At 46.5% G+C, this 15,833-nt stretch overlaps 2 protein-coding genes across 2 annotated transcripts in view; both read left to right on the top strand.

The window, feature by feature from the left end:
* Positions 1–15,833, top strand: part of LOC146757518 (rho GTPase-activating protein 32-like) — a 218,196-nt gene that overhangs the window by 117,310 nt on the left and 85,053 nt on the right. The window lies entirely within an intron of this gene.
* On the top strand, positions 1,068–5,120 carry LOC146757528 (myosin-binding protein C, cardiac-type-like). The gene is made up of 4 exons (XM_085520736.1): positions 1,068–1,400; positions 3,256–3,417; positions 4,130–4,323; positions 4,763–5,120. Exons 1-3 carry the CDS (start codon positions 1,082–1,084, stop codon positions 4,270–4,272), a joined length of 624 nt encoding a protein of 207 aa, XP_085376862.1. The 5' UTR covers positions 1,068–1,081; the 3' UTR covers positions 4,273–4,323; positions 4,763–5,120.

Here is a 15,833-nt window from a genome sequence, read left to right as displayed (position 1 = left end):
GAGCAAGAAGTTCAAGGCTGAGTCAGAGGGCAAACAGCGTCGGCTGGTGGTGAGCCAGGTGGAGAAGAAAGGTGCAGGGGAGTACAGCTGCGAGGCTGCTGGCCAGAAACTCACCTTCAAGATTCATGTCACAGGTAAGACAGGTGTTGTCTGAAATACAGCAGAGATCAGTAAAGTAAAATCTAGTTTCTGTTATACAGTGATCCAGTTGCAGTAGTCTGTGCTGAGGTTTTTCCCCTATACTTGATTGCCTGGGTTTGTAGCAAGTATTTGGATTTAGTATGGCACAAAGACCTGTTTCAGTCTGTCTGTAGAATAATAATTACTGATATATGTACAATGGAAGCAATATTCAAGATATTATTCAAATCTCTCCTGTGCCTGAGATCCCAAACTGTAATTCTTGTTCACCGAAACATTTGACTAAGATAAGTATGTGCAGTGAGGCTGGAGTGCATGTTCTACGTGCAGCCTTTCATGGCAGGAGCAGCAGGAACTTCTCCTAGTAGTACACTGCCTTTTTACTATGCCTTTATGTTGGAGGCTGCATCTGGATAGGTGAGTCTGCTACTCACAGTAAGAGACCTGGTAGAGCTGACTATTCCCAGAGCTCAAAGTAAGATAGATATCTGCAAATCACACACAAAGAACAAAGGACTGTGTTGGTGAGCATATTTCCTTTGTGCCTTTGACAGTCACAGTTGTGGCAATGGTAGAGGCCATGAGGAGTCTGTTCAGGAAGCCAGGAGTACTGTTCTGGGTCATGAAAAGGCAGCCAGTGGTTTGACTATCACATGTTTATGTGTTTTGATGTTTCACAGTGGGTCTTAAGCAAAAGGAACTCAGGTTTTGGTTGCCTGCAGGTCAGATGTTCTTTTGGGTTCAATATGTTTGCATAGTGACTTGCAACCATGGGACTGGTGTTCAAGGACCCTCTTGGTTCCTTCAGTTCTTAGGTTCTTTCTTGCCTAGATTTGACACTTTGTTTCAACAGAAGAGCTGATATTCTCTATGAAGGCTATTAGTTTGGGCACAAGTGGTAACCTAAACCTGTTCCAACCTGTACATACAAACCTGCAAGATGGTCTCATTTCAGTCCTTCTGTTTTTCTTTTCTTCCCTCAGAGCCAAAACCTGTGTTTATAAACCAGGAGAAGGTGCAGAAAGAGGTGAGTGCTGCCCTGGCAGCAAGTGCCTCCCTCAGCTGTGAAGTAGCACAGGATCCAACCGAAGTAAAATGGTACAAGGATGGAAGACTGCTTGCCTCCTCCAGAAAGTTCAGAATGGAATCTGTGGGCAAAACACGGCGTCTGGTTGTGGAGCAGCTGGGGAGGAATGATGCTGGAGAATACATCTGCGAGGCTGCTGGCCAGAAGATGACCTTCGAGCTGGAAACAACTGGTGAGCATTCAGAAATTCTCAGCCAGGATTTTGTAGCCTTGTTGTGAACTGGGTGTTAGGGTGAAATCTCAGTTTTCTTTGCACCTGACAGTGTGAGAATTTGCTCTGGCCCTTTGTGTTCCTCCCCGGTGCTCAGCTGTTCCTTCCCTTACTTGGGGATAACGTCATTTATTCAAGGTGATGTCCAAACGAGCTTGTTAACAGTCCTCTGCAGTGCTTTAAGCTGTCATATGTCAGCCAGAATTTATGCATGTTCTATAGCCATTCCTACATGTTGAAAACACTGCACTGTGCTTAAGCTTCAGCATATGTTCCAGTAAGTACAGTTCCATTAATTCTAGGGAATTGGGTGAATTAAGCATAGATCTGAAGGCTGCCTTTGCCCAGTGCAGAGATGGAAGGACTAATGTAGATTTGACTTGATATTTTCCCTTCTAGGATGGGAAGGAGCTCTGTCAAAGTAAAAAAGTGGGCATTACTTCCCAGGGAAATAAGAGAAGTCTCATTATTCACAGGCGGTGAACTCTCATTTTCTCTCTCAGTCTGCAACCAGGTTGAGTTGCTGTTTCAGTACAGGCGGTTTTATGCAGGAACTCTGCTCCTGAGGTTAATCCAAGTTGTATCCAGGCCCTTCAGAAGGAAAGGGAAATAGCAGCACAGAAATATGGTCTGATTCTGACATAAAGAAGTGCAGACCTGGAGAGTTAAAAGGGATTGTGTGATGTTCAAGGGACTTTGAAGCAAAGATGTCCCCTAGGTAAGATTTGTGGCTGACATTCCCCATACATTGTGGGCACACAAGCTAAGGAGAGACTAGTGATGAGCATGCAGAGAAGCCAATGATTCAGACAGGTTTGTAGTGACACGACATTGTAGAGTTCTGTCTATTTCTCCTTGGCATAGTTTGGAAAATAAAGATGAGGTGATGGTTGTAACCAATATGGCTTCCTCAAAGTCAAGCCATGCCTGACAAACTTGGTGGCCTTTCATAATGGAGTAACAGCATCAGTGGATAATGGGAGAGCAACTGACATAATCTACTTGGACTTGTGCAGCGCATTTGATCCTGTCCTGCATGACATCCTGGTCACCAAAGTGGAGAAAAATGGTTTTGATGGATGGACCAGTTGCAGGATAGGGAACTGTCTGGATGGTCATACTCAGAGAGCTGCAGTCAATAGCTCAGTGTCCAGGTGGAGGGTGGTGTTGGGACCAGTGTTATTTAACATTTTTGTAGGCAACATGGACAGTGGAATCAAATGCAGCCTCAGCAAGTTTGCAGATGACACCAAGCTGAGTGGTGCTGTTGATGTGCTAGAGGGAAGGGATGGTACCCAGAGGGACCTGGACAGGCTGGAGAGGTGGGCCCTTGGCAGCCTCATGAACTTGAGTGTGGCCAAGTCCAAGGCCCTGCACCTGGGTCAGGGCAATCCCAAGCACAGGCACAGGCTTAGAGGAGAATGATTTGAGAGAAGCCTTGACCCTGAGGAGAAGAGTTGGTCTGGAGGGAGGTGTCCCTGCCTATAGCAGGGGGATTGGAACTAAATGACCTTAAAGATTCAGTCAGTTCTATTGTTTTTCTACCCTTAATTTTGCTTGAAAGGTTTTAGAATAAATGAGATTCTGGTTTCCATGAAAACTGTTTGCAGGGAGCTCCATTGTAGCTAGTAAGTCTATCTTTAAGTTCAAGGGCAATAATGCATTGACTGTGTTGAAAAGGGAAATGACTCAGGAATGGATGATGGTTTAGAATAAAACATAATCCTACTTATTTTCTATGCAAATATGTGTAAGGAAAAGATGCTGCACTCAGTTCTGGAAATACCCTGACAAATATATCTCTACTGTTTCACAGCTGGAGATATCAAGATTGTTAAACCACTGGAAGATGTGGAAGTGAATGAATATGGGAGTGCATCTTTTGTCTGTGAGATTTCACACGATGAGGTTCAGAGCCAGTGGTACAAAGATGACAACAAGTTGAAGGCTGATGACAACATTAGAATGCAGCAAGATGGTAGGGTGTAAGAGGGGGATCTTTCTCCTGAGTGGGGGGTGGGTTGGAGATCAAGCATATAAGACATCTTGTCACGGGTTACTTAGATTTACCTATGCCCGTGACAGGGGAAGCCACCCCGTGGGCCCCCCTCCCGGGGCCCGGAAAGGAGGGGGAAAAAGGGAGTGGGATAAAACAGCGACAATCTAAGGAGGAAAAAATTATTTTACTAAATATAATTCCGAAATACAAGATAACACAATATAATATAATTGAGGCTAACAAATTGAACGAAACAGAGAGAGAGAGAGTCCCCAAAAACCGAGAGGCCTACTGTGAACTCTAGGCGACACGGCTGGAACGCTTCCCACTCTCCGAGAAGTTCGAGAGAAGAAGGAGGGCACTCCAGCCTGGGAACGAGATTATACAGCGTCCTGGTCCCGTGACTTATCATTAACCCTGTTGTTCTCTGGGATATGTAGTCTTCTTCTGTGGACTGCACATTCAATAGAAGTATCCATACTTTACATGATGTTATGATGTGGAATACTGATAGCAAAATTACAAAATTACAAAACCATGACAGCAAGTTTGCTGTCCCTCTTTGTTCTCGGGTCAGTAGGCCCTGGATATCTTCCCAGCACCTCTCTAAGTCAGCCTGGAAATGTTTGCTCGCAGGAAGTAACCCCATTGCAGTGCCTGAGACTAATGATGCCTTTTTCCCCCCTTACAGCACGCAGCCTCTGTGAGAGCAGTGGAGCAGCAGCTGTCTGCGCTATGGCTGCTGAACTGCATTTCTCACCACCTGAGATCCCCGAGCCCACGATATTGGAGAACATGCTGCGCTACAGACTCTTGTTTGGAGCCCTTTTCTAGCTCCTGTGTGTGCTGGCCATCATCCTGCCAGCTTTCAAGTCCCCAAAGGCAGTAAGTAGCGCTGTGTGAGATTGATAGGAATGCTCAGGCAGTCTGCTGGGAGGGAACTGCCTGTAGCTGTTGCCTACGGCAGTGTGCCCCAGCACTGCTGAGAGTGCCGCACTTGGTTCTGTCCTTCCTTCTGCACGCCAGCAGCCTTGAGCTGCCAGCTCATCCTATCCTGCAGCTGCTGCTGCGCCCTATGAGCTGCCAGGCAGAGGGTCCACCCTCCCAGCATGGACCGCCTTGCTAGAGAGGACTTTAGGCTCTGGTTTGCATGGGTTTTTTGGGAACTTGACAGATGTGGAGTTTCTAATGTGCCCCGAGGTCAGGAAGGCGATTTCCTGTGCTGGTCTCCCAAAGCTGCTCGGTCAGGTGACTTGAGCTCCCAAAGCAGCTGTCAGCCAGTTGTTAGAAAGCTCCCTGACTGTTTCCCAATTGCTTCTTGCAGGACTCAGAGGGTTTTGAGTCTAAGACGTGGGAGATGGTGAAGAAACCCAAGGCAAGTGCTGCTCAGCTGAGAAGCAAGAAGGAAAGCAAAAAGAAACAATAAGGGCTTGAGCAGGAAGGCACAAAGGACAGCAGAATCACCTGGAACGCTTCCTCAGAGGTGCACCAAAGGACACACACTGCATGGTCTGGTTTTCAGGCCTGGCCGTGCTTTCCCTTTCATGGACTGCGGAGAGGAACTAAGGAAGCTTTGTCTTTAGTCATTACCAGTATCCCAACTATTTGATTTCATATTGAAATGTATTTTTGATGCATTTTGCATCTCTCTATTGCAAATAAAAGCAAAACAAACATTTGAATGGTGGTGCTACCTCTTTCATTAGCTGCTCAAAATGTGCCTGGCTCAGGCTGGCAATCTCAGGGTCCTGATGTGGTTGGCTTCACGTCCCTCCTGGAAATGGAGCTGCTTGTCCCACGTTTCCGTGTTGGTGTTCCCAACTGGTGGCCTTTCAGCCCATCTGGAACTGCTGGTGATGAACTGTGAGCATCCCTTATTCTCCGAGGGCTGAGAGAAACAAAAGCAGCGTGGGAGGAAGAAAGGTGTCCCTGCGCCTTGAGCTTGTCTCTATTCTGTACTTCTGTAGATACTGTATATCTAGAGCTTGTTCTTTGAGAATGATGACTGCTTTGTTTGATGTGTGGTTTCTGGCCCTCATTCGTCCTATTAATGCGATAGAACTGACAAACTTGTTTGTGTTTAGGTTGTTTGTATGCTCTATTTCTTATTTTCTCTGTATATGCACTGTCCCCATGATTTCCTGTGCATGTGATGAATTCACATGACAATAAACAAAAGAGACACTCTCCATTTCGTAGGAATGATGCTTAGGTTCAGGTACAGATGAGCTTCTTAGTTTTAGAGGCTTCAGGCTTTGGAGACTACCTTGGTTTGAACAGCAGAAGGCATCAGTGTTCACTTCTCAGCAGCACCAATCTACAAACCTGAGTAATAGCTGCTTGTTGCTCTGTTTCTGCAGAGCCTCGCAGCTCCCCATGCACTGATTACAGCCTTTGGAAAGGCAGCCAACTCACTTTCCTTGGGAAGCCACACAGATGTGAACCGTAATAGCCCATTGACTTTAGAGATGATTGAACAGGACTCTTTGATTAAAGGATACTGTCAGATGCGTGTCTGCCCCTCTATTATCTGGTGCTCTGTGTTGGAAGCTTGAAGCTAGCACATCTTGCTCTGCCGTTTTCTGTGTGTCCTTTTCCAGTTGGCAAGCTCTGACTGCTAGAACCCAAGATGCTAAAGCAATATTTAGACTCAAATGCATTTAATGAAAGGAGGCAATCTGTGTGTGTGCGCTTTCTCCAATGAGACTGGCACTGTTCCCTCGTGTCTTTACCAGATAACTAGACTTTATTTCCCATGGCTGAAATATGATCTGTCATCTGCCCTGAAGGAAACAAGCTTTGTAGCTTAGGATTCCTTGTTAGTCCAGGTGAAGAGAGCTTTGCCTTCGGTGCCCTGCCTGGATTTTGGTCTTGGTGTAAAGGCTCTGACTGTGACATTCTGACTGCTGTTTTGAGGCTTACCTTTTGTCTCGCACGTGATAAGGATGAAAATTTAGCAGAAATACCTTTTCAGTGGTTCAATACATGCTGGTGATTCTGTGATATCTTTTTCTGGTGTGAGTAATTGTTGTTTAGTGTTGGTTTTTGTCCTGCTGTTAAAATGGGGGTGTTTTTTCTCTACAAAGCCTGATTTAAGCACTTAAGCTTATAACAACCTCTGTGGTAACAGGCTGTGTGTGGATTCACACTTATCCAGAAACACATGCAGAGGAAGCAGGGATGGTGCTGCTCAAGTCTTACTAAATGTAGGCTCAGCCTGATATAGATGCATTCCAGCGGAGATACCCAGCACTTACGTATTTTTGCTTTCACATAAATGCCCGAAATGAGCTGGGCATCAGCACGTTGTTAGAAAGCTCCCTGACTGTTTCCAAATTGATTCTTGTAGGACTTGGTTGGCTTTGAGTCTAAGACCTGGGAGATGGTGAAGAAACCCAAGGCAAGTGCTGCTCAGCTGAGCAAGAAAGCCAAGGAAAGCAAAAAGAAGCGATAAGGGCTTGAGCAGGAAGGCACAAAGGACAGCAGAATCTCCTGGAATGCTTCCTCAGAAGTGCACCAAAGGCAACGGACTGCGTGGTCTGTTTTTCAGGCATGGCTGTGCTTTCCCTTTCGTGGACTGCAGATTGGAACTAGGGAAGCTGGAAGGGAAGGGCTTCCAATGCATTAGCAGCAAAGAGGACTTCACCTATTTGGGACTTGATATATGGCAAGAGCTGAAGACACTGCATTCCTTTAGGGTCTGTCTCTTCAGGGCCAGGGACGGTCTAGTGTTAGCCTGAAATATGGCTAGAAGGGTCTGGAGAGAGGTGGTGTCGTAGCCACAGAGTCTCTGTAAGGCATCTGGAGCTTCCTGATGCCAGCTCACAGCTTGGTTTGTTTGATCACGAATGAGTCAACGGGAGGAGAACCTGATGTGTTAGGTGCCCCAGAGCTTACAGTGGCTTTGAAGAAAAGGGTTCTGTGGTGGGGCTGCAAGTCTGCCATCCTTTTGCATACACAGACTGCCATCCTCAATTGACAAATGCATTGTGAGCCCAGGTCCAGCAGCAGTGCTGTGCTGTGTCTGTTCTCTACCAGAAGACTAGCAGCACATTTGCTGGAACCATCAGTGTGAGAAGGACTGCGTTTGCTTCTCTCCCTTGCTGTCGGTGGATGAGTCAGGTGGGCAGCATGAGGAGAACAGAACAAAGCATGCGAGACAAAAGCACTCCGAAGTTGCTTGGAGATCTCAGGACAAAGAAACATGACAAAAATATCTCACACCAATTACATATAATCTTTGTTTCAAATTAAAACAAAAGTAACTTTTTAAAAGTCATGCTGCCTCTTTCTGTTTACTATGAAAGCTTCTTGAGCTCTGTAGAAACACAGGGACATCCATGGCCTGTTCACGAGAGTGACGTGTTTAGGGGAGGCCTTTCAGCTCCTTCTATCTGTGTGAGGGTGGTTGGCTCAAACTTTCAGGCATGCGTGAGTCTGTGCTTGACTTGGAAGCAGCAAAATGTCTGCCAGAACACCTCCACCTTCCTGAAAAGAGGAAACGGTGCAATGTCTTAATTAATTTGCCTCTCATGAGGGATGTTGGCTCCAAGAGCCCCCATGGAGATAGCAAAATAAAGGCAGTGTTTGTTAACAGGATCGGGGGATTAGATGGGGATTCAGTCGATTGATAGTGGGGATTTCTGTAGGCCCCATGGCAAGTGTAGCTGTAGCAGGGAGCTGCCTGGCAGCCACTTGGACTGCAGGAGGAGCGGTGAGCTGGGTGAGCTCTGGCTGGTGTTACTTGGTTCCCTCCCCAGAAGAGGAAAGGAAAGAAAGACTGTGTGGTAAGTCCTCAAATTCCCAGGCATCTATCTCAAGCAGTTTTTCTCTTCCATTTTTGACTGTTCAGGCAGGTCTCCCTCTCTGACCACATGCTGTCCCGTTCACAGTGCATCCTTGTGCTCCTCCAGTGCAAGCTGCATGATCCCTTAAGGCAGGCTCGTAAGCAGCTCGTGACCCGAGTTCCAGTTCACATAGTTCAATTAAATCCCTATTAATCCTGCTCAGACCTAATTTTCTTTCATTCTCATACATGTGCTTCTCTCTGCTTTAGAGATGCTCTCTGCTGATGTTCCCCACTGGCAGCAGCGGAAGAGCCAAGGCTGTCTGTGAAAAGAACCAATACTTCCTTCTTGCTGCTCTGGAAGTTTTGAAGCCAAGATTCTTTCCCAGCCTGGTGTAAAAAACATGAAAAGAGCCCTTTGGTGCCTGGGTGCCAGGGAGGGTCAAGGCTCCGTGTGGTGATACTTAAGGAGAAAGCAATGAGGCTGTAGGAGGGGAGGAGGTGGTCGCTGCCTCTGTTCACGGAGGTAGTTCTTCCAGGAAGGTGTTCTGTTGCTCACAGCGTGTTCCTGCAGGGATCAAGATGACTGTATTGATTTTGTTTGCTTCTGAATCTCATGAAGTATTGGACTGACTGCAGCGAGGAAGTGGGATGATGAATGGAGAGTGCTGGAGTTTGGATCCTGGCTGCTTGTTTGGTGATGAGGTTGGCTGCCGGGTTTGGTGCTCTGAAAGGATCTGACCCTCCTCATCCTCAGACCAGAAGGGATGATTTGGCTGGGGCCGTCCCACAAGAGATACGGAAGCAAACCAGTGTCGGCTTTGGTGTGTCTGAAACTGCTGCTGACTGCAGGGCAAAGGTCCTGCTCTCCTCCAGAACCTGTAGCTTGTGGCTTTGAGCAGTTCTTCTAAGTTTATGGAATGGTTTTGTGGCTTTTGTTAAGTGGACCGGAGCAGTCGCTGGTCAAAACGTCCCTTGTTTGGGCTGGCCATTACAGGGTGATGATCCTGTTGGTTTCACATCTCTTCCTTTAAATTCAGCTGCTTTTCCCATCTTTCATTCTTGGTCTTCCCAACTTCACCGCCCACCCCGGTCTGTCACCACACATCAGTGCTGTGCAGTCACCACCTCTGGTGATGTTCACTTCCTTCCCCTCAGCTTGTGGGGTTTCACTTGGAGCCCAAAGGCCCTTGTGTGGCTCTGGAGCTTTCTGTACCCTGTGTGAACAGCAGCTGGCTGCAGCCAAAGGCCCTCAGACTGCAGCTGGAGCAGAGCCCAGTTGATTCCTGCACAGCCTGGGTCCAACCCACCTGCCAAACACAGAACCATGCTGCTGTGTGAGAGCCTCCAGGCCGGAGAGAAGGATCCCAGCATTAGTCCCCCCGCTTGGCAAACCTAAACCAGCCCTAAGCTCATAACCATGGGTTCCTGATGCTGGCCATGCTAATTGCTTGCTGTCACATCCACACTCTTTGCAAGTCTGCCAAGCTCAGTGATTGTAAAATGATAGAATTCCTGAGCTGGAGGGTCCCTGTGAGGACCACTGAGTCCAGCTCTTGGCTGCAAGCTTCAATGGCTCCAGGTGGGGATGGCAAAAAGCTGCTTGAGTTCCTGAAAAGATCAGAGCAAAGGGCTCTGCTGCATCTGTCTGCGACTCAAACACCACCATTGTGTTATTCATAGAAATAATTCCTACAAATATAGTTGGAATTTGCAGCAAGCAAAGTGCAGCTCACCTCAGGAACAGAATCAAAGGCTGGCACAGTCTGGAGCACACACCTCTGCCTGTTTTGCTGTTGCCCGGGCAGATTGCAGCTTGATGACATCCAACAGCAAAGCAGTTCTCCTTCAGCAGGTATCTTCTGAACTCACAAGCACCTCTGCACTGCAGAGCAGCCCTGTGTTTAACAAGGCTGTCCATCATTCACACTGGTTTCAGATCTGACATTCCTCTCCTAGCACCCAGGACCAATGCTTAGTCACTTCCCCGTGAGGAGGAATGACTTAGCATTAGGTAGTAGATGAGAACAGGATTGTTTCCTATGTTGCTCCCTTATAAGCTCAATAACCACATGCTGCACGTGGGTAACAAGAGCCAAACAGGAGCCATTCCATCCCAGACTACACCTGCAGATGTCTCCACAAGGTCCGTCTGAAGAGTCTCACAGCTGAAGGTCCTGGGACTGCTCTTCCTCTTTCCAAACACACGGTAGCTGAGGAAAGCTCCCTATTAGCTGAAGAGACCAATTTCAGGACCTTCACTGACTGGAGGAGCCACTGTGGGACACAGGTGTCCCCTCCCACTCACCCTCTCTCCACAGCCGACCATGGTGCAGCTCTTGGAAAGATGATGGAGCTGTCTAAATCAAACCCTAGCACTGACTACATAAACAAATACATGGACTAGCTGCATGAAGAGCAAGCAGCAGACATTGCAACAGCAAGACAAATGCAACCTCAAAGATTTACTAACGAAGAGTCAAAATGCTACATTTCCATGGGAAGCCTAAAACGGATCAACTCAGGTGTGACAGTGGCTCCCACGGCGGTTCTGCTCCACACATTGCTGGTGCACTTGCTAAGACACCTCATCTTTGTCTTTGGACACTGGGAAAAGGGGAAAACATTTTGCTACTGGTATGTCATTCTTGGGAATGGGAAAGAAAGTGAGTGTGGGACTTGGGTCACATCACTGCAGCCTATGAAGAGCCCCTGGGGTGTGTAGCTGCCCTGCAGCACCGCACTGCCGCTCCACTGCTCCAACAACACCTACAGCAGCTGTGCACATAAAGATGGCAGACTACAGGGAGTGCCATGCAGGTGCTGCAGGGCTTCATCCCCTAAGCCTGCAGTATCAGCAGTGCCCAGCTGGCTTTGCTGCACAGCCTTATCACCTGAGACTCTGAAGACCTGGGGGAAAAGCTCAGCAGCTGCGCAGCTGCCGAGGTTCCATGTCATGCCCTGGCCTGCACACAGCCCGGCTCTCCCTGCTCTGCTCTCCCAGTGTTTCCCACAGCCCCTGTGCTGTGACCAACACGAGCGGGGCTCGGGCCCAACGCCCGCTCACATCCCCAGCAGGCAGAAATAGCACACGACAGAAACCCAGCCTACCTGCAACCCCCAGCAGCAGTTCAATCCTTCATTTCTACACTTGTGCTTCGTAACACCAAACCAATAACGACAGGACGAGCATCTCTTTGAGTCATTTTATAAAAGTATTTGACTTAGAGAGATATTGTAACAGTTTCCTGATTATTGGAAATTACAATACAAGGAAATTGTCATTTACCTGGACCTGAGCAAGGCCTTTGACATGGTCCCCCATCACATCCTCATCTCCAAATTGGAGGGAAGTGGATTTGATGGGTGGACAACTCGATGGATAAGCAATTGGTTGAAAGGCCGCAGACAGAGGGTGGTGGTCAATGGCTCTATGTCCAGGTGGAGGCCGGTAACGAGCGGTGTCCCCCAAGGGTCTGTCTTGGGACCGGTGGTCTTTAACATCTTTATTAATGACATCGATGAGGGAATGGAGTGCACCCTCAGCAAGTTTGCTGATGACACCAAGCTGAGTGGTGCGGTCGATACGGTGGAGGGAACGGATGCCATTCAGAGGGACCTTGACAGGCTGGAAAGCTGGGCTCGGGTGAACCTAATGAGGTTCAACACGGCAAAGTGCAAGGTTTTGCACTTGGGCCGGAAGAACCCCAAGCACCTGTACAGGCTGGGAGGAGTTGTCCTTGAGAGCAGCTCGGCTGAAAAAGACCTAGGGGTCCTGATAGATGAGAAAGTTAACATGAGCCAGCAGTGCGCTCTGGCAGCCCGGAAAGCAAATGGGATCCTGGGCTCCATCAGGAGAGGGGTGGTCAGCAGGGATAGGGAGGTGATCGTCCCTCTCTACTCTGCTCTTGTGAGGCCCCATCTGTTGTACCGTGTCCAGGTGTGGAGCCCTCAGTACAAAAAAGATATGGAGATTTTGGAAAGGGTCCAGAGGAGGGCCACAAAGATGATCAGGGGGCTGGAGCACCTCCCCTATGAGGACAGGCTGAGGGAGTTGGGTTTGTTCAGCCTGGAGAAGAGAAGGTTGCGGGGTGACCTCATTGCAGCCTTTCAGTACCTGAAGGGAACTTACTCCCAGGAAGGGAGTAAACTCTTCGAAAGGGCTGATAATAGCAGGACTAGGGGAAATGGTTTTAAGTTGAAGGAGGGAAGATTTAGGTTGGATGTTAGGGGAAAGTTCTTTACTAGAAGAGTGGTTAGGTCCTGGAACAGGCTGCCCAGTGAAGTTGTGGATGCCCCGTCCTTGGAGGTGTTCAAGACAAGGTTGGACGGGACCCTGGGCAACCTGATCTAGTAAAGGTGTATGTTTGGTGGCCCTGCCAGGCAGGGAGTTGGAACTACATGATCCTTGAGGTCCCTTCCAACCCGGGTAATTCTGTGATTCTGTGTGATTCTGTGAAATTTCCGCAATTAACTTCATACAGTATTTTACCATCCAGTGCTGCTGATCCCTGTTCATGTCCTTGTTCAATAGAGCAATACACAAACAGTGATGCTGGAAGAAAATGAAGACACCACAAGAATCAGGGGCTGGAGATACCAACAGAACCAAGAGCTGAATTCACAGACAGAGCACAGCATGTCAGAATGATGCAAACAAGACAATTTTAACAGGCTTTTTTTTTTTTTTTTTTTTTCTGGAATAGAAACACATTAAAATATCAGCTCCTGCTGCTTGATCAGATGAAGACATGACGCATTTACTGTGCAGCTTCATATAGGAATACCTGAGCTACCTGGAGCAATAAGGCTTTGTTAATTCGTCCATCAGCAGCTCAGCAGCTCATTCAGTTTTTCATGTCATTTTCATAAGGCAAACAACGAAACAGAAGTTACTTTCATGTTTGAGAATCGGGATTAGTTGGCAGCTACATACGAGTATGTATTTGTTATTCAGCATGAATTCACACAGACCAGGTTGCTCAAGCAGTGCCGGGAGCAGTAAAGTCATTCATCTCAGCTGGAAGTCCAATATTACCTGGGGTAGCAGATGCTGTGGGGTTATCCACAGCATCCACGGGATGTTTCCTCCACATCCCCATAAAGAACAGCAAAGTGCACCAATGGTTCATAGGAACAACGTTTTATTTCTATAGAACATGATGTAGAAAAACCAACAGACTTGTTGGCTTACAAAGCAAAACGTGTAAGTAAACATTATTTCAGACTTCAAGAACGTCACCAATTGAACACACTAGCAGGTTTACTTTCCTGTTTGGCCAAATGCAGCATTTCACAGACTGCTTTTCCCAGCTGACTCTTTGTTTGCGGTACATTAAAGTAAGTTCTGGTGCTTGGGATATCCAGCCCACTTTCCCCATCCAATACAGCAGGAAAGACACAAACACGCCACTTAAATTAAAGAAAGAAAACATGGAGTAAGTGGAATCCGAGACTGCAAAAATATATACAAGCATCTGCCTTTTTCCTGAACTAAACATTTCAACCATAACAATATTCAACAGCTGTACCCTATAGAACTAGGGCTAAGGCTATTTCAATTAGAACTGCTTTGTGTTTTAAAAATACAGGGCTGAAAGCCTTTTGGGTGATATTTATACATCCACAGCATGTCTAGGTACCCTATGTGAATCATAAATCATTATGCAGAACACAAACTAGTTGTCTTAGCTTAATCTTGCATTATCCTGTTTAATTTCACCTCTCCTGTAAATATGTTAGATAACTAGATTTCACTGTCAGAATTAACATAAACAGAATATTCATAAGGCTTTTTTCTTCTCCTTCTGAGCTGTATACGGTAAAATACCCATCCAGTGCGTTGGAATAGGCAGATCTTCCTCCTAGTAAAACTGTGAAGCAAGGATAGCTTTCACCGCCAGTGAGAAGGTTTCTGAAAGTGCTCGGTAGAAATCCAGAGTTTACATGGATAAAACCTCAGGATAACATCCATTTACTTACACGCAACTATTGTTAAATAATCCAAGTCAAGTCTACTTTACTATGAAGTGTGCAACAAGCAGAAGAAGCGAAGAAGAACATCACGCTGAGTTCACATTCTTCAAGGTGCAAATCCCAGCTATTCCTGCCCCAAACCTTCTGTTTCTTCAGTTGCAAATAACAGCTTTTCCTTCAGCTGCTCATAATTCTTATAGGCTGGAAGGTCCAAGCGATTGAAACTGAAAACAAAGAGAAACCTTAAGTATTGAACAACAGTTTAAACCACCAAATATCCATTAGGAACACAGGCATATGAACTGTCCTGTTCAGAAGGAAAACTGCATTTGTACCCTCTAAAACACCTGTATCTTGACATGCACTTGTCTATGAAAGTGAGAGTTAAAGCACAACAAGCACCTGAGCAGCGATAACTTTCCAGAACTGGCAATGTATTTAGTAACAAGTCTCACCTAATCTCTCTTCTGTATCTGAAACTTAAAATCTGAGCATCTTCACAAAGCACCAGCGTAACTGAGAAACTGAGCAGAAGCTACATTTCCTCCAGCCAAGAGGGAGCATGAGCGTGGCTATTTATTTTCATTGCCAAGATCGAGCGTGGTGATAATGAAAGATCAATCCCTTTAAAAAACCCTCTTTAAAAAAAGGACAACCTTAAGTACTAAAAGTAGCTTTACGTTTTTAGTGGTGTGCAGATCCATGGCGTTTACAATGGAATCAGCTCCACAACAAAACTGCTTTTCAGAAGTTCAACTATTACTCAGCAGAGCTTACTGCCATAGCCCAGTGCTTTGCTTTCACACAGTCTCAGACACTTCCATATCACACCCACTTCCTAAAATCTCAAAGTAGATTTCCATCCATAAGAACAGAACCACAGCAGAGTTTGATCCGTCGTACTTACCAGGTGTGACTTCCAGGTAACCAGTTTTCCTTTCCAACTTTCTCAATGCAAAATTTTTGGGGTCTGTTGCTCCCTGTACAAAAATCAAACAATGAATTCTTAGGTCTAACTGCCCGTGTATACCAGTAGGTAATACATGACAACAGCGCGTGAAAACAAGACTATAACTACTAGCAGAGCACAAAGACATTTGTCTCTCACTACATCCCTCTGAAGAAATCCACGTAGTGAAATGCATAAATATGAAGCGGTTTTCAAAGAAACTCAACCACTGAATCACATCGTTGGTTTGGTACTGGAAGGAATCTCTGGAGTTTACCTAGTCCTGCCACTCTGATCAACCAAGGATACCCAGAGCAGGCTGCCCTGCCAGGACCACGTCCAAACCATGGATTAAGTCACTGCTGCAAGGCGTGTTCACATTCCATCCATCCCTTTTTCTATCACAGCTCTACCAATATGCAAGACTCAGATTCCATATAAATTCATTAAAAAATACCCTTAAACACACAGCTTGGTCCTTATTAAGAAAAAAGGAAATAACATGAGCATAAAATGCATTAAAGAGGGCTCGTTACCCGTGAGGTCAGCAAATCCTCCTACTGGTAATCTGCACGTTCCTGTAACAAACTGTAGAAATCTCATTCTCTTCTCATTATCTATTTATTTCCCAAACTGAAAAATAATAATTAACATTGATGTCAAGTTTAATATTGAAATGTTCAC

The sequence above is a fragment of the Coturnix japonica genome, chromosome 20 (genome assembly GCF_054131305.1).
Source record: "Coturnix japonica strain WE chromosome 20, WE-NBRP24, whole genome shotgun sequence".
In the NCBI taxonomy this organism is placed as follows: domain Eukaryota; kingdom Metazoa; phylum Chordata; class Aves; order Galliformes; family Phasianidae; genus Coturnix; species Coturnix japonica.
Note: the sequence above shows the minus strand (reverse complement) of the source record. Positions and strands in the feature narration are given on the sequence as shown.

Bases quoted from the DNA above. Each gene is read 5' to 3' on its own strand.
- LOC146757528 (XM_085520736.1), top strand. From the start codon at position 1,082: ATGGTCTCATTTCAGTCCTTCTGTTTTTCTTTTCTTCCCTCAGAGCCA. The intron at 1,401-3,255 runs GTGAGCATTCAG...ACTGTTTCACAG, and splicing joins CTTCGAGCTGGAAACAACTG to CTGGAGATATCAAGATTGTT. The intron at 3,418-4,129 runs GTAGGGTGTAAG...CCCCCCTTACAG, and splicing joins CATTAGAATGCAGCAAGATG to CACGCAGCCTCTGTGAGAGC.